This window comes from Rhincodon typus, chromosome 34, assembly GCF_021869965.1.
Source record: "Rhincodon typus isolate 14 chromosome 34, sRhiTyp1.1, whole genome shotgun sequence".
Lineage (NCBI taxonomy): Eukaryota > Metazoa > Chordata > Chondrichthyes > Orectolobiformes > Rhincodontidae > Rhincodon > Rhincodon typus.
Genome location: NC_063365.1, coordinates 6,567,432 through 6,591,148, shown reverse-complemented (window position 1 = coordinate 6,591,148; position 23,717 = coordinate 6,567,432). Strand labels below are relative to the sequence as shown.

Sequence of the window (23,717 nt, the reverse complement as noted above, 5' to 3'; positions counted from 1 at the left end):
TGACAATGTTGATACTGGACCTTGTAGCTCAGGGTTATGGAATGTGGATCATTGTTCATGTTGGGCTAAGGTCCTCCCTTTTCAGATTCCAAGCTGAAAGGTTACCTTTCTGAGTAGCCTTGGCCTGGTTTAGGAGGTAGAGTCTTCCCTGAAACCTGTACAATCCTCTCAACCTCCTAGGCTGGCATCCAGAGGGAAGCAAGTACACCTGAGGCCTGGATGGGTTCAGGAGTTTCCAAAGATGCTAACTTGAGGAAAATTCTAACTCCTAATTGAACTGTGCTCTAGACTCTGATTCAGGGTTACTGTCTCAGCTATTAAAACATCTTGTTCATGTTGAAGGCTATTGACTAGCAGACCACCATGGACACAGGTGGGATCTTGTTCTCTAGGTGTGTCATTCCCTGGTCTCTCACAGCAGCCAACCTTTAACTGTCCCTCCTCTCCCTGACCTGTGCCTGCCAATGAATGCCAGCCTCATCACAAATCCCCTCAACAATTAACCCACCAGCCCCGCCCCTCAGCAATATGGCAGCCTCAGTGAAAACCACACTGCAAGCAGCACCTGACTAAACCAGCTCGCAGAACCAAAACCCCTCTAACTTCCTCCTTACAGCCTCTTCACTATCAGTTATTGTCAACATTCTCCTGCAATACCAACTACTGGAAACATTGCAACATTAATTAAAATGAGAGAAATGGTTGAAGTGTTGTCCCAGCATTAATGTGAGATTTCTGTATAATCTTAGCCCTTTCAATTTACATTCTGCATATTGTTTTCTTCTGCAGGTACGAATCATGTAAGATGCCAGACTACATTGATTATAAGCTATTCATTGCTGAAATTGAATCTATTTTCACACTCGATCATCTTGAGAAGTTTCCACGAGCAGAGGTATGCTCAGTGACCTTAGTAAATATTGGTTTCTGTCTCTCACGGGGGATAGAAACATAGGAAGTTGGAGCAGGAGTAGGCCATTAGGCCCTTTGAGTCAGCTCCATCATTCCATATGATCATGGCTGATCATCCAACTCAGTAACCTGTTCTCACTTCTTCCCCATATCCTTTGATTCCATTAGCCCTAAGGACTATATCTAACTCCCTCATGAAAACATTCAATGATCTAGCCTTGACCACTTTCTGTGGAGGACAATTTCATCAGTTTATCACTCTCTGGATGAAGCAATTACTTCTAATCTCAGTCCTAAATGGTCTAACCCCTGTCCTAGACTCCTTCTACTGGACTTCACAGTTATCAAGAACATCCTTCCTGCATTTACTCTGTCTAGTCCTGTACGTATTTTATAGTATTCTATGCACTCCCCACCACCCCACTTTATTCTTCTGAACTCCGGTGAAGATAGTCCTATTCCATCCAGTCTCTCTTCACATACCGGTCTTGCCATTCCAGGAATCAGCCTGGTAGATCTTTGTTACACTCCCTTCAAAGCCAAAATATTCTTCCTCTGGTAAGGAGACCAACACTGCACACAATACTCTGGGTGTGGTCTCCACAAGGCCCTTATAATTGCATCAAGATATCCCCGCTCCTATAGTTGAATCACCTAACTACAAAGGCCACTGCTTGCTGCAACTACATGCTTACTTTCAGGAAGTGCTAGACAAGATGTCAGATCTCAAGAAAAATGTTAGATCTCAAGTAAAACTCAGCAACTTTCAAACCCACAGATTTACCCCATTCACAATTTACAGTAGAAATGTAAGAACATCTTTTATTCAATGTGTAAAGTTCTCAGAGGATATATTGCCACTAGATTCTTTTCTCAGAAGTTAATTGCTCTGTGTTGAACTGTATACAGAGATCCTCAGGGCTGAGCTCATTTTGCTGAGTACAGATTTAACCCTTCTATGAAGGAGGTGACTGTCAGCTGTGGTTCTCGAGGAACACAGCAGGCCAGGCAGCATTGGAGGTGCAGGAAAGTTGATGTTTCAGGACCCAAAACGTCAACTTTGCTGCTCCTCTGATGCTTCCAGGCCTGCTGTGTTCTTCCAGCTCCACACTGTGTTATCTTTGACTCCAGCGTCTACAGTTCTTGCTATCTCAGCTGTGGTTCTCACTTGTCTTGTATATGTATCTCTGTGGATGCATTTGAGTCTTTACATGTGATAATGTGTTCCTGTGTGTGGCAATGCCTGGCTGTCTCAGTAGCTCTGTGTGTGTGTGTGTGCATTCTATCTAATGTTCCCTTTCGGAAGGAGGTCTTGGGAGAAATCACAGCTAAGTTGAAAAGCTCAGACTGACTCCAGTTCAAAGACGAATGTGACAACCTCTTTCAGGGATCACCCCATTTCACGCTATCAGTGTACTGCAGGACCCGATGCTCGATCCTATTCTGGGGGTCAGCTGTGGGCTCCGTTTGGAGCTGAAAGTCAGACATTTCCCGGTTCAAACCCCATTCCTGGGACGTGAGTGCAATATCAAGGGAATGCAGCCAAGTTTCAGAAAGTGATTTAAACCGAGCCTCTTGTTGGGCTTCTTGAGTAAATGTAAAAGATCTCATGTTGCTGTTTGAAAGAAGAGCAGATCTAATCTCTCCAGATCCTGGCTAATAAACTAAAACAAATTATCTGGTCATTATATCAGTCTCGTTTAGAGGGAACTTTTTAAAACTATTGTTTTATTCATTCACAGGATGTGGACGTTGTTGGCTAGGCCAGCATTTATTGCCATCCCTGATTGCCCTGTACTTCCTGCATTCAATTTGGTTGTTGCATTTTAGGGAGCGACTCTGAGGAAAGTGAAGTGGAGAGACGGAGGTGTAACTTAAGGCACAGCTACCTAACAGAGAGGAATTAAAATCAGGGATGCTCTAGAGGTCTGTATGAGATGAGGTCAAATATGTCGGAGGGTTGTGGGGCTGGAGGAGTTTAAAGTGACTGGGATTTTAGAGATGTCAGAGTGTAAGAGGTCAACAGAGCAAAATATTGAGCATATTAAAGATTCTATTGTTCATCAGGAGACAGAGGTCATGGCTAGAGTATTAAATCAGCAAAAAGGAAGTGGGAATCAGCTGTGGAAAGAGGTTTGAGAAATTCAGATGTTCTGCCTGGAACAGAGATGGTTAAGGGGCAACTTGATACAGATTTTCTGGTTGGTCAAAGGTTTCATGGAGTAAACAGAGAAAGAAAAGGCCCATCCCCACCACTGAGCGGGTCAGTAAGCAGAGGTCAAAGATTCAAAACCATTGGCGAATCTTTTAAGGCACAGATGTGGAGAGGTGTTGAGGTCTGAAATATGCCATGGTAGAAGCTGAATCTATAAATGATTTTAGGAAGGAGTCAGACATGTATATAAAGATGAGGAACGTGCAGAGTTATGGCCAAAAAGCAGGGACATGTGGGAGTAAGCAGAAAAGCTTTCTCAAAGGTCTAGCACGAACTTGATGGAACAAATAGCCTCTCTTGTGCTGCAAGTTTTTAGCATTCTACAATATTTTCATAAAAATTCTTTTCATTATTTGGACCATTGAATGAAATATAAATTATGTACAATAATTGCGTTTGAGAGAGGGAGGGCAGTTTTTTTTGGTACTCATTTGACCAATGTTATTTATAGACATAGTTAATCAACTTGCCCAAAAATATTACTGGCACATCTCTGGAGCAGGTGGGACGGGGTCTTCTAGCCTAGAGGTAGGGACACTACCAATGCACCACAACAGCCAATAATACAGTTTATATGTTTGCTATTTGAATGATTTTCCTATTAGGGACCTGTTGTCACTTGTTGATATTTCCTTGCCACTGTCAATGCAGGTGCTAAAATAACATGAGTTTCAGGTGAATATCTACACTGTTAAATCACTGATGTTCCCATCCTCCAGGTAACCCAGTACAAGCCACCACCAGATTGGACTTTGAACACTCTGACAACAGAGGAGATCACTGCTTACCAGCAAGCTCTGGCAAGACTGGCAGAAAGGGTAAACACATCATGAGGGGATTAATAATGAATGCATATGGGTAGCAGAGGTATTGAGAACTGAGTTTGCTGGTGGTAATGGGGCTGGGCTACCAGCATAGAATAAGTTGGCACCAGAAAAATGACATGAAGTTTTCAGATCGTCATAAACACCCTTTAGGGAGAAACTGGCCATCCCTATCTAGTTTAGGTGCCCTGTGTCTTAAGTCACAAACTCCGTGACTAGTTCCCTAAGCTCTCTGACCAGGCAGTAAGTTGTGCTATACACACTCCAAGAGACAGAACGAGTGAGTGCAGAGCTGCAACATAATGAAATGATAACTTTGAAAATCTCGCAGCATGTTCCTTATCTGATCCGTATTGAGGTGGTAGGATAAAGTGCAGGACAGGTATAGATAGCAGGTCTGGTTGTAAGGCTTGGAGCCTCGAGACTTCTGTGGGAGAAGGCCTCAATGTTCAACGGCCCTTTTGTTCCTTGGTAAAAAGTGAACGAAAGCCCATGATGGATTACACCCAATCTGTTCAATCTAAAGGGCAGGACTTATACAGTTAAAAGTAATGCCTTTGGTAGTGTTGTAAAACAGAGAGAGCTAGGGGTTCAGGTTCATAATTCTTTGAAGTTTGTGTCACATGTAGACAGGGTGATTAAGAAAGCATTTAGCACGTTTGCCTTCATTGCTCAGAGCTTTGAGTATAGGAGTTGGGAAGTCATGTTGAGGTTGTACAGTACAGTGGTGAGGCCTCTTATAGAGTACTGTTTCCAGTCCTGGTCGCCCAGTTATAGGAAGGATATTATTAAGCTGGAGTGTTCAGAAAAGATTTACCAGGATGTTGCCAGGAATGGAAGATTTGAGCTATAAGGAGAGGCTGGATAGGGTGGGATTTTTTTCACTGGAGTGTAGGAGGTTGAGAGGTAACCTTATAGAGGTTTATAAAATAATGATGGACATAGATAAAATGAATAGCAGGTATCTTTTCCCTGGGGGTGGGGGATTTCAAGACAAGGGGGCATTTTTTAAAGTGAGAGGGGAAAGATTTAAAAAAGACACAAGTGGCAATATTTTTACACAGTGTTTGTGTGTGGAATGAACTTCCAGGGGAAGTGGTGGATGCAGGTACAGTTACAACATTTAAAAATCATTTGGATAAGTACATGAATAAGAAATGTTTGAAGGGGTATGTGCCAAGTGCAGGCAGGTAGGACCAGTTTAGCTTGGGATTATGGTCAGCATGGACTGGTTGGACCGAAGGATCTATTTCTGTGCTGTTGAGAGGGTCCTGCTGAATGATCCCAATGGGAGTAAGCAGGTTATCCCCATGCCGCCACCTCCCTGCCATTTTGAAGCATCCTCTATCTCTCAATGCCACTGTTCCAAGTCAGAAGGCATCCAGTTCAGGAGTAGACCATGCCAGTGAAAATCATTGTGATTTTCACAATGTCCCACATGGTGTGAGTTCCTCACCTTCATTCGAGTCCGAAAACAGGTTCAGAAGCAGCATTCCTGCTAATTTTCTGAAACCGGAAGTGAATGCTGGGAATGGTGTCAGCACACCAATCATCCTGCACAAAACCCACGGAGTTTCGAGGGAATGTTGCTCAATGGTAAAAAAATACACCGTCCAATTACTTCCAGCAGTGTAAGCTTCCTAAAACATCTGGCTTTACCGAGTTACTCAGGCTCATTTTATCTGTCGTAAATTAACTCACATGGGAATTCAGGGGAAAATGTATTTTTTTCCTGTGTTTTCATGATTTGGCTGCGTATCATAAAATGCCTCTAGTTACCTTCATCTCCAACACCTTCTATTCCTGTTTAGGTACAGCAAGGTAACACTCTGCTCTACTAGCAACAGTGTTTGGTTCTGTGCAGCCCAGTGCAGGAATGGTAGATTGACATTGAAGGGGAGCAGTGCTGATTCACCAGAATTATACCTCAGTGAAGAAGGGGCTAAACAGTTTGGTGATTGTCTGTATAGGTTACTTCCTCCAGTTTAGAGGTATTTTTAATCAACCTGTTATGACACAAGTCTGGAGCAGGTGAGATTTGAATCTAGTCTCCTGGTTTAGAGGTAGGGGCACTATCACTGAACCCCAGGAGGCCACAAAATGTCATTCCCTGAGCAGGAATTGAAACTGGTCCATAACAGTGAAATTCAGGAGCTTATGCTAATTGTAACATTTGGGACGATTCAAGGAGTTGATGGGGTGAAGAAAGAGGGAACTGTTTCTTAAATTGTTAAGAGTTTAGATTGATCAGGACTAACTGTAGGGTTTCAGCTTGGGGTGAGGTCAGGCAGCACATCTTCACAGAGAGGGTAGTAGAAATCTGGAACTTTCTCCCCCACAAAGGTTCTTGATACTGAGCAGGGGTTGGGGGTGGGGTCTGAGATCAATTGAAAATCTCAGAACGAAGATGGGTGGATATCTCGCACATTGTTAAGACACTGGTATTGAAGATGATGGAGCCAAAACGGGAGGTAAATGGTGTAACTGTCTGACATTACAGACTTGAGGGACTGAATGGCCTCTTGCTGTTCCCATCAGAATTATGCAGTATAATAAGGTCATTTCTGGGGACTTACTGGTGCAAGAAAACCATAGTCTCCACTAGGCCGTGAACTGATTGTCATCTTTGAGTACTTTTGTTCGTTAGAATACTGGAGAGGTTTGGGGAGGTTCGGTGGGGTGTGGGGGAGGGGAAGCTATTTGTCCCGGTTGAGCTGCGCGGAGCAGTGTCACGTGATGGCACCGATGGGTAACGCTCGCCAACCGGATTCTGACTCTGGGCGAGCGCCGCCCGGACCCGAGTTACCGACAAGTGTCTTTGTGGTCGCCAGGTGAAGAAGAGGCAGCTCCAGCTCTTCCCGCCGTTTGAAGACTATGACCGCCTCAACATCGGCAGCGTCACGCAGTCTCAGTTCCACCGCGTGCTCGTGGGGCTGGACCTGGAAAACCTGCTGAGCATGCGCGACATCCGGGTGCTGTTCCACCGCTTCCGGGTTACCATTGGCAACCGCCACGACGTCAACTACATTGCGTTCTGCGACGCCGTGTACGACGCAGCCTGCATGGACAAGAGGAAACCATGAATGCTGGACCTGGAGCGGCACCTCAAACTGTTCCCAGCAACCTTCACCCACCGTTCCTTACAACCACCCCGCCATTTCCTGCAACCCCTCCACCGCTCCCCCACCTCCCTCTGTCCGTCCCCTCCATCCCCCATCTTCTCCATCCACCCCCTACCCCCATCATGCCCTCTCTGTCCAACCCCCTATCCTCTCCATCCATCCCTGATCCCCTGCTTCCATCCCCCCATCATTCGTTCTGTCTCCATCCCCGCATCCTCTACATCCATGCCCCACCCCCTCCATCCCACCCCCCCCCTCCCTCCCCCCCCCCCTTCCCTCCCTCCCCCCATTCCCTCCCTCCATCCCCCAGTGCCTTGGCTTCCACGATTGAGGAATGATCGGCAAAAGCTGAGGACAGAGTAACAAAGCTCAACTTTCACTTTAAGCAATGCAGACAGTGCCCAGAATTCATAGAATATAGCAAAAACTTATTTTTGACTTTCAAAACTCTATGATACCTTCCATAAAATTCAGTGAATCAATTCTACCAGTGGTGTTTCCAAGGTCTGATTTCTTTCCTCATGTTTTTTTTGTTGAAATAGTTGTTAGGTTATGGTAATCAAGAATCTGAACCTTGCAAGATTTTCCTCTAACCAAGGGAAACACTGCTTAACACTCAATGAAGGATGTCAGTGAGGGAGTGACCCACACAATTGGGTTCAGTGTAGCCTTAACTTCAAACTGGCCCAGAGGGTTAGCTGCATTCACACCAGGTATCCTGAAGGGTCCTCAGGTTTTCATAGTGAGATTCAAAAACTCTTCTGTGCTCGGTAATGGAAATTTAACAGCAGTGGTTTACTTCCTGGGCTGTTTCCTCAGTTATAGCTGCACTTTCCCAGGGCCAGCACTGGGAGACCCAGTTCCAGAAGGCAGCAGCTCTGAAGAGGAACTGCCAGCAGCGAATAGGCAGCACTCCTTCCTGGCCTCATCCCAGACTTGGCACTCAGTCTGGAAATCTTTGGCGGATGCCTCTGTGACCTTGTTGTTGAGTGATGGCCTGAGAATTGCTTCTGGCTGGGAATGAGTCATACTTGGGTTTAATGGGCTGGGCTGAGAATGGATTGAATTCTTGGGAGGCACCACACCTGAGGGAGATTCCACAAAGACAGGATTCTAACACGATGAGGAGGCTGGGAATAGACGTTTTAGAAGCCAGCAGCAAAAATACAGTCTAAATGGGTTATTATTTGACATTGTGCCAGAGCTGTATAATGGCAAAATATTAAAATACATTGAAATCATATAATAAAGTTGACTAAAGCGGAGAACATTGGTTTTGACTGGTGATTACACTGCAGGTGGTTAAATGTTTGCTGATAAGCCAATGTAAATAGTATGCAGCTGTTAAAGCAACTTGTGCAGCTGCCCTTTGTGTCATGATATGATAAAATACAAGGAGGTGATGATGGCCATTCTGCCCTTCTTGGTTCATTCCTGCTGACACAGGACCTCAATTCTCCTGAATTTCATTTTTGTTGGAGTCATTCTGGTCCCATTTCTCTATCTGAATCTTTATCCCATTGACAATTGCCTCCAATGAGAAGGTCAGCTTCCTTCTAGTTTTTCCTGACATTTTGCCAATCCTATTTTGACAGCCTGGCTCCTAATCTGTGACCCTAGCCACTAAGGAAATCAAGAGCAGTAAATGTTGTTGCTGCAGTGGTTCAAGAAGGCAGCTTACCATCACTTTCTCAAGGATAAATAGAGATTGACAATGATGGCCGACCCACCATTCAATAAGACCATGGCTGACCTGTTTGTTTTCTGAATTTAACATCCCCATGAATAGCTGACGACCTGCCTGACAACAATCCATCTACCTCCGCCTTAAAAAATATTCAATGACTCCTTTCCCCACCACCTTCTGAGGCAGAGAATTACAAAGTCCCACAGCCCTGCAAGAGAAAATAATTCATCTCATCTTTTTCCTAAAAGAGTGACCCTTCATTTTAAAACAGTGCTGTTTGGTTCTATGCTCACCCATGAGAGGAAACCTCGTTTCCACATCCACTTTGTCAAGACCATTCATGATCTTATACACTTCAGTCAAGTCACCCTTACTCCTCCAAACTCAGTGGAAACAAGCCCAGCCTGCTCAATCTGTCCTCATAAGACAACCCGCTCATTCACTGTATCAATCTAGTAAACCTTTTCTGAACTGCTTCCAATGTATTTACATCCTTAAGTAAAGAGACCTAAACTACACACACTGTTCAAGATGTGGTGTCACTAGTGCCCTGTATAACTGAACCATAACATCGTAACTTTTATGTTCAATTCCTCTCTTATTAAAGGACAGCATTCCATTAGCCTTCTTGATTACACGCTGTACCTGGTAAACTTAGTGTGAATCGCATCTCAATCCCTCTGCACCTCAGAATTCCAAAGTCATTTTCCATTTAAATAATTCCCAGCATTTTTTATTCTTCCTGCCAATTTCACATCTTCCCACATTATTCTCCATTTGCCCAATTTTTGCCCACCCAATCAACCTGTCTATAGAGTCATAGAGTGATACAGCATGGAAACAGGCCCTTCAGCCACAACTGGTCCATGCTGACCATGGTGCCCACTCAGCTGGTTCCAATTGCCAGCATTTGGTCCATATCCCTCTAAACCCTTCCCATCCATGAATCTATCCGAATGTTTTTTAAATGTTGCTATGGTACCTGCCTCAACCACTTTCTCCAGCAGCCCAATCCATATGTGCACTACTCTCTGCATGAAGAAGTTGCCCCTCAGGTCCTTCTTAAATCTTTCCCCTCTCACTTTAAACCTCTGACCTCTAGTTTTCAATTCCCCATCCCTGGGAAAAAGACTATATGCATTCATCTATATGGGGCAGACTATATGCCCCTCATGATTTTATACACCTCAATAAGATCAACCCTCGTTCTCCTACTTTCCAAGGAAGAAAGTCGTATCCTGGCCTATCTCTCCCTATAACTCAAGCCCACTAGTCCTGGCAACATCCTCGTAAATCTTCTTTGCACACTTACTGTATAACTATGTCTTTCCTATAACAGGTGACCAAAACTGTACACAATACTCCAAGTGCGGCCTCATCAACGACTTATACAACTGTAACATAATGTCCCAACTCCTACACGCAATGCCTTGACCAATGAAGGCTAGCATGCTAAATGCCTTCTTCATCACCCTGTCTACCTGTGATGCTGCTTTCAACGCACTATGTACTTGTACTCCTAGGTCCCTCTGTTCCACAACACACCTTAGGACCTTAGCATTTACCGTATAAGTCCTACTTTGATTTGACTTTCTAAAATGCAACACCTTACACTTACCTGTACTGAATTGCTAATCTTCAGCCTTTTTCCCTACTTGATCAAGATCCCTTTGTAATTTTTCATAACCTTCTTTGCTGTCGACGATAGCTCCTAATTCTGTATCATCCGCAAACTTACTAATCATGCCTTGTATGTTCACATCCAGATTATTTATGTAAATAACAAATAACAAGGTCCGAGCACCGACCACTGTGGCACACCACTAGTCACTATATCTATATGCTCTGCATCCTTGTTCTGTCATCTTCACAAACTACTTCGCAACCTATCTTTATATCATTTACAATTTAGCCACCATGTCTTTGCTCCCTTCATCTAAATCCTTGATGCAAATTGTAAACATTGTGAACTCAGCACAGACCCCTCAGGTATCCTACTCATCTCATCCTGCTAAACTGAAATGGATCCATTTATAAATCATCTCTGTTTTCTGTCTGCCAGCCAATCTTCCACCCATTCAAGTATAATACAGCACACATTTCTACTTTGCACAATAACCTTTTACGAGACACATTGACAAATGCCTCCCAGAAATCCAAGTGGAATACATCAATGGGTCCCCCTTTATCTACCTTAAATATTATTACTTCAAGGAACTCCAATAAATTTGTTAAACAGGATTTTCAGTTCACAGTCTTTGAGTTTTTCAAATGCCTAGTTATCTCCTAAATTATTGATTACAGCATCTTACTCCTGACAGGCATTAAGCTAACTGGCCTATGGTCTCCTGTTTACTGCCTCCCTCGTGTATTGAAAATCCCAAGAATAAATAAAGTTGTGGGCACATCATCACTTCTAAGTTCTTCTCCAAGTCATGACCACCTTGACCTGGTGGCTTTATCTCTGCCAAATTAATGAACTGGAATTTTCTACCCATTGTGGGAGCACCATCATGAGACAGACCATTCAAGAAGGCACAGCACCATGCACTCAAGGGCAACTTGAAATGGACATTAGAGACTTTGTCACTATTGCCCACATGCTGAAGGCAGAAGTGATAGGTTACCAGGGGACATGCCAACCTGAAAGCATGCTGCTCAAGGACAGAAAGGAAATCAAAGCATTAACCCCCCTTCCCCACCTTCGCATCATCTTCATAGCAACCAAAGCAAGAGTAAAATTGGCAGAATGCTAGTGAGCCATCAAGGGTGCCATTGAGCTAGGGGTTGCTGTGTGACACAGGATGTTCTGTAGACAGTGATTGGGGGAGTGTAAGTAGGGGGTAGCTAATCATGAAAAGTAGCTTACAGAAACAAAAACAATTCAGACATTATTTTTCTGTTGATAATTGATGACAATCAATGATCAACATATCCAGTTAAGTTGCACTATTTCCATGCATTTTCTTTATAGAATGTTTCACAAACTCACATGGCATCAGTTTATTGTTTCAAAGACAAGGAGAAGTCATTACAGAGATGGAGATCTTGGCAGAGATGACAGTAACTGAAGATATCTTCAATATGGTTCATAATCGGGTATTCCTAACTTTGTGTGATGATACACAATTACCTGCCTATTATATAACACATTTTACTCACCCCAAGTTAAAGTTGTCCGTAAATTAGGCCAGAGCAAATGATCAGATAGTCAGACGGATTATGAATGATGGGGAGCAAGGTAAAAATAAGTTATATCAACACAAAGGGAAGGTACTGATTGGTAAGTAGCTGGTGAGTCTTTGTATACTGCCCTTTAATAAATCTTGAATTTATTTCTGTTCAGCTTAGTTACTTTAATAAATCAAGATATGGCAGGACATCTCAGTCCTGTGGAATGCATGATCTGGTATTGGAGGCAGTGTATAGAAGGTCCGTTCGGCTGAGCCCAGGTATGGGGGGACTGTCTTATGAAGAGAGGTTGTGTAAGTTGGGTCTGATTTGAATCACATAAGATTCTTAGGAAACTTGACAAAGTGGATGCTGAGAGGTTGTTTCCCCTTGTGAGAGGGTCTAGGACCAGAGAACATGAGAGATCACAAATTTATGACAGATATGAAGAGAAATTTCTTCTCAGAGGGTAGTGAATTTGTGGAATTCTTTACCACAGAGGGCTGTCGAGGCTGGGTCATATTCAAGGCTGAGATAGATTTTTAATCAGAAAGGGAATCAAGGGTTAGGGGGAAAGTGGAGTTGACGATGATCTGATCAACCATGATCTTATTGAATGGTAGAATGGACTTGAATGGCCTAATTCTGCTCCTATGTCTTATGGTTTTATGGCATTATGGATATAGTTCTGGGCAATGAGATGGATCATGTGTCAGAAACATTTGAGTAACAGTGATCATAGGGCTTAAATTTAATCAGTTAACTAAGGTTGACAGTTACTGCTGCATCTCAGTGCCAGCCATTGTCCAAGCAATCAGCACTCTCTTCATGTGCCGTATATATTGTTGTCTTTACATAAAGCTGGTTGTTATGATTGGATCTGCTTGTAAACTCTGAGTGCACTGCCTGAAAGAGAGCTTCAATGAAGTATTCAATGAGCCGCTGGATATTTATTTATACAGAAATAATATGCAAGGGTATAGGGAGGACAAAAAAGGCACTAAGTCATGATGCACATTTGCAGAGCTGGTGCAGACACAATGGGCTGAATAGCCTCCTTCTGCATTTTTGTGATTTTTCCCAGCAATGTGTTAATCATCACCGCTGCTCACTGTGCTAAAATATGTTTCTTCAGGTTGCCTTTGATTCTTTAGCCAATATGCTAATTTCTATCTTCTGATTACTTACCTTCCTTCTCCTGGAAGAAATTCCTTCTTATTTGTTCTATCCACACCATTCAAGACTTTTGACTCCACTATCAAATCTCCCCCTAAACATCCCCACTGTCACTACCACAGAGTATAACTTTGATCACTTATATAGCCAAAATATCTGCAAATGTAAATTCAGTGGCTGTCTGGAGAGAAAGAGAGATGCTCCAGAATGTCACATCTGATGAAGTGACAAAGAAGCTTCAAAGAGATGGACAAAATTGGAGAAATGGGTGACTAATTGAACTTGGGAGCTATTCCCAAGAGTAAATATGATGAGAAAAAAAACAGCAGTCTGGGAGAGAGATATATTTTGTGTCTTCCCCTTTCACAAATACACAAGGACAAGGGTTAAAAGTCAACTCAACCCTAGTCAGCGTGAACTGGTGGAGGAAGGTATACTTGTGAGGTGAGGGGCTTGTTTGTGCCAGTGGGCTAAAATCCTTTACTTATTCACCTGGATCCAGGCACCGAGTATGGTCACAGTTCAAGAACCACCCAAAAGTCATCACTGCATTGCAGGTAAACAAATCTCTCACTCTGAGTGCTAGAAGGCAGCTAGCCAGCAAACCAGAGGAAACAGAACAAAAGAATTTCAATTACCCTGTAAAGGCAAGAATACAGAAACTGACTGCTTGACTCTAATGTTCCACCATCTAATCTTGACAAACAATCCATAGACACTGATCTGTATGTCTCATAACTTTTGTCTTTTTTGAACTCACTTTTCGTGTCTAATCTTAGTGTAGTTGCATATGTTCTAGCATTATTTCATCTCACATTCAGAAACTAACAACCTTATTCTTTGATAACTCAAGAAAGCCTTGGTCCTTTTAAAATATGAATTAATTTGGTCTGAGAGAAAGAGAACCACAAGGGAGCAATCTGTTGTTTAAATTAACCACGTTGCAAACAATTGAGGGGACAGGTAAATAAACGAGGCAAATGGGTTCATTCCTCTCGACCAGGAAGCTTAATGATTTGACTTTTCCCTGGAACTGTAATATTCTGGGCTATCTCACCTAAGGAACTGGTTGTAGCAAATTGGTTATCTGAGATCTGGTTGTAAGTTCACCCTGAGGAGAACGACCTCAGCTTCTCCTGTGTCAATGTAACTAAAATCTCTCATCTTTGGTATCATTCTAGAATTGGTTCTACTTAATGTATAAGCTGGGAAGTGGAGCTAATTAGATGGTGTTTTCGAAGAGTTGACATCAACATGATGGACTGAATGATCTCCTTCAGTACACTGCAGGTTTCTACAGAGGGCCCCAATATTTGATGCCTGTGTGGAGCTGAGTTTGCAGGCCACACCTGAACCTATAATAGGGGAACTACAATTGGTCAGTTGACTGAGGGTATGTACTGCTCCCAATTGACATCCCTCCTGAAAAAGGCATAGGATGTGGGAGATTGCTGAAGGAGAGGACTATTCAGGGCTATCCCACCAAATGGTGTACTGAATCATACTGACTACTGAAAGATAGCCCATCACACATTGGTTTAGGAAGCTAAGAGTATCTCTAGGCTATTGCAGAAATTAGAGGGAAGTAATATATCTTAAGAGTATTCAGAAATGCGATTCCACATTTACCAAACACGTTACCTAAACTGGGCAGAGGGAAGTTATTTTTCTTCGGATGTGGGCACTGCTGGGCCAGTCCAGCATTTGTTGCTCATCTTTAATTGTCCGTTGAACTGAGTGCCTTGCTGGGTCCATTTCACAGGGCAGCTAAGTTAATTACATTGCTGTCAATCTGGAGTCACTTGTAGTCCAGACTGGATGAGGACAAGTTTCCCTCTCTAGGATCAGGTGGGCTTTTACAGCAGTTGTCATGGTTATCACAACTGTGAATAGCTTTCAATTCCAGAGTTTGGCAACTGAGTAGGAATTCCAGCAGCTACCATAGAGGGATTTGAACCTGCAACTTTGGATTACTATATCCACAAGTAAAGAATGTGTGATAACCTGAAAGAAATTGGTGTGCCTAAGCGATTCTGTATAATATGAAACATGAGACCTTTCCACAATCAAACAGCTTGGGAGTGAACAAACCCATAAAGTAAATACTGCACCTATTCCATCATGGGGGATATTGATAACAGTGAAAACACTATACTGCTCCAAGATCTAGTTCCACCTCACTTACACAGATGTGGTTGGCATATACCTACTAGGGACATAAAACAAGGTGGAATGAAGGTAATAACTGAGTAAAGTAAATATTGACGTAATCAGATGCTGCTGCAAAAGTCTTGCTCACTAGGACATTCTTTCATTACAATCATGTAAGCTCTGTCAGATTGTAAAGACATTCCAGTGTTTGGAGGCCAGAGAGACAGTGAGTGAGAGTGCCACTGCATTAAGGGGCAAGAACACAGGGTGCAACATGGGGTGGTGGTGGCGAGACAGGTAACGCAGCTTTAGTACATGCCCCACAACTCCAGTTTGGATGGAGCTGACTGTACACATCAGCCAATGATCCTATTCCTGGTCACTTTTTCTAAGCACCTCAGCTAATGCCATCGCATACATGGTTATGAGATTAAAATAAATAGAAGCTTGATGACCAGCATGGACATGATGGTCCGAAGACCCTTTCTCCATGCTGGAAAAGCAATGACCCTCTATGGCTCTCTATCCTGTGGAAACACACGAGCTTGTGGGAAATGTGGCAGAAATAAGAACAAAGAACAAAGAAAATTACAGCAGAGGAACAGGCCCTTCGGCCCTCCAAGCCTGCGCTGATCCAGATCCTCTATCTAAACCTGTCGCCTATTTTCCAAGGATCTGTATCCCTCTGCTCCCTGCCCATTCATGTATCTGTCTAGGTACATCTTAAATGACGCTATCGTGCCCGCCTCTATCACCTCCGCTGGCAAGCGTCCCAGGCACCCACCACCCTCTGCATAAAGAACTTTCCACACATATCTCCCTTAAACTTTCCCCCTCTCACCTTGAAATCGTGACCCCTATTAATTGAGTCCCCCACTCTGGGAAAAAGCTTCTTGCTATCCACCCTGTCTATACCTCTCATGATTTTGTAGGCCTCAATCAGGTTCCCCGCCTCCGTCTTTCTAATGTAAATAGCCCTAATCTACTCAACCTCTCTTCATAGCTAGCACCCTCCATACCAGGCAACATCCTGGTGAACCTCCTCTGCACCTTCTCCAAAACATCCACATCCTTTTGGTAATGTGGCGACCAGAACTGTACACAGTATTCCAAATGTGGTTGAACCAAAGTCCTATACAACTGCAACATGACCTGCCAACTCTTGTACTCAATGCCCCGTCCGATGAATGAAAGCATGCCGTATGCCTTCTTGACCACCCTATCGACCTGTGTTGCCACCTTCAGGGCACAATGGACCTGAACACCCAGATCTCTCTGTGCATCAATTTTCCCCAGGGATTTTCCATTTACCATATAGTTCGCTCTTGAATTGGATCTTCCAAAATGCATCACCTCGCATTTGCCTGGATTGAACTCCATCTGCCATTTCTCTGCCCAACTCTCCAATCTATCTATATTCTGCTGCATTCTCCAACAGTCTCCTTCACTATCTGCTACTCCACCAATCTTAGTGTCATCTGCAAACTTGCTAATCAGACCATCTATACCTTCCTCTAGATCATTTATGTATATCACAAACAACAGTGGTCCCAACACGGATCCCTGTGGAACACCACTGGTCACAGTTCTCCATTTTGAGAAACTCCCTTCCACTACAACTCTCTGTCTCCTGTTGCCCAGCCAGATCTCTATCCATCTAGCTAGTACATCCTGGACCCCATGCGATTTCACTTTCTCCATCAGCCTACCATGGGGAACCAGGATTTCAGTTTGCTGTCTCCCCAGAATTAATTTGCTTTTTTTTGATCATGAACACCCTTGAGGATTTTAAAGAAAGCTTGACTGGAACACGAGCTCCTGTTGTTCGGTTCCAAAGGCCAGTCACAGAGCAGTGCAGGAATATTCCTGAGAGGTTAATGTTTACACTGTTTCCTTTGCTGGTCTGGTAAAGCAGCTCATTTGGGCCTGTCTACTGCTGAGAGATTTGCAGATTAAGAGGAAACATCCTCGCATGGGCACAACCCACACAGACTATCAATCACAAAAATTAATACTTTCCTGATCAACCTCCTGGGAAGAGGTGAGTACTTGATTTTTGTACTCGACTGGCACTCTGTTTCTCAACCGGATTTTCTGTATTTTCCGTGCAAACCTTGATTTGCTGACTGGTCAACAATCTATCTCAGCCTTAAGTATGTACACAAGCACTTTGCCCCCACAGTTCTCTGCGGCAAGGAATCCTAAAGACTCTCAACCTTCTGAGAGAAAAAAAAATTCCTCCTCATCTCAGTGTTAAATTGGTGCCCCTTAATTCTGAGACTATGCCCTCTGGTCCTACACTCTAAGCTTTTACCCTGTAAAGCCCCTTAAGAATCCTGTATGTTTTAATGACATCACTTCACATTCTTCTAAACTCTGGCAAGTAGAGTTCCAATCTGTTTTGCCTTTGCTCATGAGGCAATCCCTCCCTTCCAGCGATCATCCTAGTGAATCTTCCCTGAACTGCCGCCACTGAAATTATATCTTTGCTTAAATAAGGGGACCAAAGTGCTCACAATACTCCAGATGGTCTCAGCACCTTGTACATTTGCAGTCAGACTTCCTCCTCTTATGTGGGACAGCATGGTGGCTCAGGGGTTAGCACTTCTACCTCACAGTGCCAGAGACCTGGGTTCAATTCCACCCTCAGGTAATTATCTGTGTGGAGTTGCACATTTTCCCTGTGTCAGTGTGGGTTTCCTCCCATAGTCCAAAGATGTGCAGATTAGGTGGATTGGCCATGCTAAATTGCCCATAGTGTGTAGGGTTATAGGATTCTCTTCAGAAGGTCAGTGTGGACTCAATGGGCCAAACAACCTGCTTCCACACTGTAGGGATTCTATACTCCAACTCCCTTGAAATAAGGGCTAGAATCCATTAGCCTTTCTTGGAACATAGGAGCACAGGGTCAATCAGCCCTTCAAGCCTGCTTTGCCATTCACTAAGTTGATGGCTGGTCAGTGGCCTAACTCTATAGCCTGCCTTGGGCCCATATCCCTTGATATCCAATTTTAATAAAAAAATTGTCTATCTCAGATTTAAATCTAACAATCTAACATCAACCTCCATTTGAGGAAGAGATTTCCCAACTTCCACTACTATGTGCATGTAGATGTGTTTCTAACATCTCTCCTGAATGGCCTGGTGCTAATTCTTAGACCATGCCTCCAGATCTAGATTCTTCAACAAGTGGAAAAATTTACCTTTAGAACCCTCTTTTTCCCTGTTAATATTCTGAAGACCATAATTAGATCACCCCTCAATCTACTAAATTTTAAAGAAGGAAGACCTAATTTGTCTAATCTCTCCTCATAATTCAACCCCTGAAGCCCAGGTATCATCCTTATAAACTTGCAGTGAAATCCCTCCAGGGCCAAAACATCCTTCTTAAGGTGTGGTGTCCAGATCTGCTCACAGTATTCCACGTGGGGTCTAACTAGAGTTTTGTATAAGTACAACACAACATCTACATCCTCGTACTCCAGCTCTTTAGATATGAAGGACAACATTCCATTAACCTTCTTGACTATTTTCTGCACCTGTCTGTGGCATTTTAAAGAGCTTTTCTGCTGAACCCCTGAATCTCATTGGACATCCACTGTATTCAACCTTGTGCCTTCCAAAATGGATAACCTCACATTTGCTTATATTAAAATCCATTTACCAGCCCTGACAACATTAGTGCCTTCAACAGGAAAATGAAAAACAGACAGTGTGTTCATGTTCCTTGGCAATTAGTCTCTGATAGATGTGGCTTTCCACTTTAGTATCATTTCTATTTTGAATCTGAGACTGCATTTGTCATAAAGCTACGGTCCTTTTTCTTTCAAGATACAATTTTAAAAACGTCCAACTGGTCAGAACTGCTGTAAAATGGACTGAGACAAGATAAGCTGCTCAAAAATGCAAAGCCACCTTCCAAGGGGACACAAACAAATCGCTTTCAGGGAGCTATGAAAAGTGGGGCTTCAACAATGGAGGCACCCATTGATACCTATCGTGATACCTCAGGAAATGGAACATTAACAAAGGCAAAGTACTAGATACTAACACAATGGCCGTCATGAACAGGCCCTCCAAAAGATCCTCTTGGAGATACACATGGAAACCAGTATATCAAGGGAGGATCTGAGAGCATTTTGGGAGGTCATTGAAGAGATGCTGTTGTCTCCATTTGCTCTCTGTGAAGAAGCTGATGCCGGGTTCCCGCAAAAACAGGTAGAGAGAAAAGTCATCAAAGATCTGAGAATTTTCAATAACTGCAACATTTGCTCTGATTGACTGCAATCAAGCCTGCATCAACGAATCAACATCAGTCTCAGGTTCAAAGCTTATACCTCAGAGACAACCTGAGGATTCCAAACAATGCTTTTCTGAAATTTTCCTTTGAATTGGACACTATTTCCCTTTAACTTTGTGTAAGTGTGTGTGTATGTGTTTGTATGCACCCAACTGATTGTGTGAAGGCTGTGTGCTTAATGGCACATTTTTAGTACTTTCCTCAAGTTACTAATCAGTTAATAAATATGTTTTTTTTACTTTGACGCAAGAGAACCTTGTTGATTGGGTCTTCATTGCTCAGAGCAAAAATAGTTAACTATGTTTTCAATTACTGAGAGGTAAAAGTAAAATTGCCATAGTCTTACCAGACCATCGGGCTGCTCTCTCTACTGAGAGAGATGACTGGTGGAGGTTTAACCTGAGGGTTGCCATGCTCCAGGTGAGGGTAAGTGGTTGATAAGGAGACTCCTGTATGGTAACCTTAGTTGGTGTGGGAATTGACACCATGCTATTGGCATCACTCTATGATGCAAATCTGTTGGTCAGCCAACTGGCAAAAGAACCTAAACCTTTATTGTGACCAGCTCAAGGAGATTGAACAGACAGGAGCCATTCACCCTGTCTCCCTTGGGTCATAGCAGGGGGCTTTGCAATGTAAAATCACAGAGGTAACTTGCAGAGAAATTAAACAGTTAAAGAACAGTAATACTTGGAAATGATCACACTGGTTGTGCTAGAACACTGTTCTGAGGTTTACAAAACTAATCAGACCCGCAGCAGCCTGAAGAAATACTGACATGAGCATTGTGCAAACACAGGGCAGATGCCCCTGTGGAATGTTGCTAAACACTTCCTGATGAGATTGCCTTTGACTTTGGACAGTGGCTTTGCTGAAATACACTGCTTTGCAAACAGCCGAGGACTTTTCACAATCTTGCATCTTAATTCATTGCCGTCATGTTTTTCCAAAGTCACACATATTACCAGAAACAGGCAGTGGGAGGATGCTTGCAAAGGGAAATGACATGGGGCAGTGAAGAGAGGCGTGCACTCGATCTTCACTGCTTCAGTCAATACTGTTTCCTTCTTGCATCTAATTTGCAAAGGAATTGTTTGATATCATTTTTGAAATATCTCATCAATTGGAGACCTCAGCTGGAATATTGTGTACAGTTGTGGGCGCCATATTATAGGAATGGTGAGAATGCATTGGAGAGAGAGTGCAGAAGTGATTTACAAGAATGGTCCCAGGGATGAGAAGCTTCAGTTATGAGGATACATGTTGGGACAGCTTTCCTTGGAGACAAGAAGGCTGAAAGGAGATTTGATGAAGGTTTTCAAAATGATGAGTGGGCTGTATAGAGTAGATAGGATTTAAAGTGAAAAGCATATTAAGCAAAGGTGATGTGAGAGAAAAACTTTCTCACTCAGTGAATTCTTAGGGCCTGGAATGCACTGCCTGGAAATATAGTGGAGGCAAGTTCAATTGCAGTATTTTTGTAATGATTTGGATAGAAATAGTGCAGTAAGGGCATGGAGTAAAAGCAGGAGATTGGCACTAGGTAATGATGCTCATTTGAAGAGCCAGTGTAGACATGATGGGCTGAATTACCTCCTTAGTAAATCTGTGATTCTGGGATTCACTGGATTGGAAAACCTTCCAGATTGTCCTGGATTGACATAAAACAGCCAGAGAGACCATTTTAAAGAAGAGCTGGGGAATCCTTTAATGGCACCCTGATCAATATTTATCCCAGAAGCAACATCACTGAAATAAAGAAGATTACCCGATCATTATTACCTCTGTTTCTCTCTCTCTCTCCGCAGGTGCTGCCAGACTTGCTGAGTTTCTCCAGCATTTTCTGTCTTTGTTTCAGATTTCCAGCATCTGCTGCACTTTTATGTTACATTCTTCTCAGTTTCTCTCACTGTCTGTTTTCAGGGGCGGTAATGGCCTAGTGGTATTATCGCTTGACTATTAATATGGGGGACCTGGGTTCAAATCTTGCCATGGCAGAAGGTAGAATTTGAATTCAATGGGGGAGAAAGGGCCAAATTTGGAATTATGAGTCTAAAGGCCATGAACCAATTGTTGGAGGAAAAACCCATTTGGTTCCTTTATGGCAAGGAAATCTGCCATCCTTACCTGGTCTTAAAATGCGCTCTGGGCAATAAATGCCGGCCTAGCCAGTGATGCCCTCAACCAACAAACACTAAAAAATGTCTTTTGAATGCATTTTCCTACAAAAGTGACCATACTTCGGAAAAAAAAATCTACATTGGCTGCAAAGTCCTGAAGATATGAAGTGCATCATCTCAATCAAAATCATGGTTCTTTTTTTAAAGATGTTTTCTTTCTTGGGGTGGGGTACCTGATAGTACGGACAGCATTTATTGTCCATCCCTAAATGCCCTTGAGAAGATCCAGGCCACTTCAGAGAAGACAGTGGTGCTGTTATAAACTCATGGCACTGCTAATGCAAAAGTCCAGGCTAATTGTACTGTATGGACAAAAGCTCACTTATTTCAATTGATATTTCAATTCAAATAATAAAATTCTGGAATTGAAAGCCAGTCTCAGTAATGATGACCAGTCAATGATCAAAGATTGCATCTGGTTCACTAATGCCCTTTAGAGAAGGAAATCTGCCATCCTTACCTGGTCTGGCCTCCATGTGACTCCAGACCCACAGCAATGTGGCTGACTCCTGACTGCCGTTCTTCACCCAGAGAGCGGGGAGTCTGTGGAATTCTTTGGCGGAGAAAGCGGTTGAGGCTAAAACATTGAATGTTTTCAAGAGGGAGTTAGATATAACTCTTAAGGATAAAGGGATTAAAGGCTGTGGGGAGAAAATAGGAACAGGGCACTGAGCTGGATGTTCAGCCGTGATCATATTGAGTAGTGCAGCAGGCTCAAAGGGCCGAATGGTCTTTTTTTGCTCCTGTTTTCTATGTTTCTATGAAATTGTCTTTGCAAGCGACTCAGTTCAAGAGCAATCGGAGACAGGCTTCAAATACTGGCTTTGCCAGGAATGCCCACAGCCCATGAGAAAGAAAGATAAAGCAACCCATGGCCTTATTGGTTAGTGATATCATTGTGGCAAAGAGGTGACTGGGAAAAGAGATTTTGAGGCCTCTTGTCTGGTGGAAAGATGGATGACAGACTCCCAGAAATGGGGAGGTCATGATGTCTACCCCATTCCCAATGACCACGTGCCACCTTCCCATGAAGCTAGTGCCAGGTGCTCCTGCCATCTCTCTCAGTCAAGTGCTGGATCCTTTTGAAATGAGTAAACTGGGTTTGAATAATTTATATAGAACACCAGTGGTGATGTTAGACTCAACTCATGGACTGGCAATATAGCCAGAGAGCCCAGAAGGGCTGTGGGTGCCTACCTGTGGAACGGCTAAGCTATTACCAAACTTGACACTCACTAGACCTATCTTCCCTTGGATCCAGATAATGCATGTTCTCTCAATGTAGCAAGCAACCTAATTATTGCTTCTAATCTCGAGTCTGGTCAAAGCCTGCTATTAACATTGCTCCTGAAGCTAGAAACAAACTACCTGCATTTATAAAGCACCTGCATGATTATAGGTCATCCTTGAAATGCTTTGCAGCCACCTCAAGTGCAGTCACCATTTTAATATGGGAACCATGGCAGCCAATTTAAGCACAGCAAGTTTCCATAACTATTAATGCAAGAGTGATGGGAGAAACTGCATTAATGATTAGTTGAGAACTGAACAGCAACCAGGACACTGGGGATAATTGTCCTGCTGTTCCTCAAATACTGCCACAGGATCTTTTACCTAAGGTGGTAGACAGAGCTTTGAGTTAACACCTCATCCACACAAAGGCACATCCAACATGTGGGGTGGCACAGTGGTTAGCACTGCTGCTTCACAGTGCCAGGGACATGGGTTTGATCCCACTCTCGGGCAACTGTCTATGTGGAGTTTGCATGTTCTCCCTGTGTCTGCATGAATTTGCTCCCACAGTCTAAAGATGCACAGGTTTGGTGGATTGGCCAAGCTAAATTGCCCATAGTGTGCAGGGATGTGCAGCCTAGGTGGGTTAGCCATGGGAAATGCAGGGCTACAGGGATGGGGTGGGTCTGGTTGGGATGCTCTTTGGAAAGCCAGTATGACTCAATGGGCTGAATGGCCTGTAGGGG

At 43.3% G+C, this 23,717-nt stretch overlaps 1 protein-coding gene across 1 annotated transcript in view; it reads left to right on the top strand.

Moving 5' to 3' along the window:
* LOC125486859 overlaps positions 1-7,158 on the top strand; it is a 43,442-nt gene extending 36,284 nt beyond the window's left edge. The window contains exons 14-16 of the mRNA XM_048616325.1: positions 790-895; positions 3,847-3,945; positions 6,783-7,158. Of these exons, the coding sequence (XP_048472282.1) occupies positions 790-895; positions 3,847-3,945; positions 6,783-7,034 (457 nt within the window). The 3' untranslated portion in view covers positions 7,035-7,158. The remainder of the gene's footprint in view (positions 1-789; positions 896-3,846; positions 3,946-6,782) is intronic.
* The last annotated feature ends 16,559 nt before the right edge of the window (positions 7,159-23,717 follow it).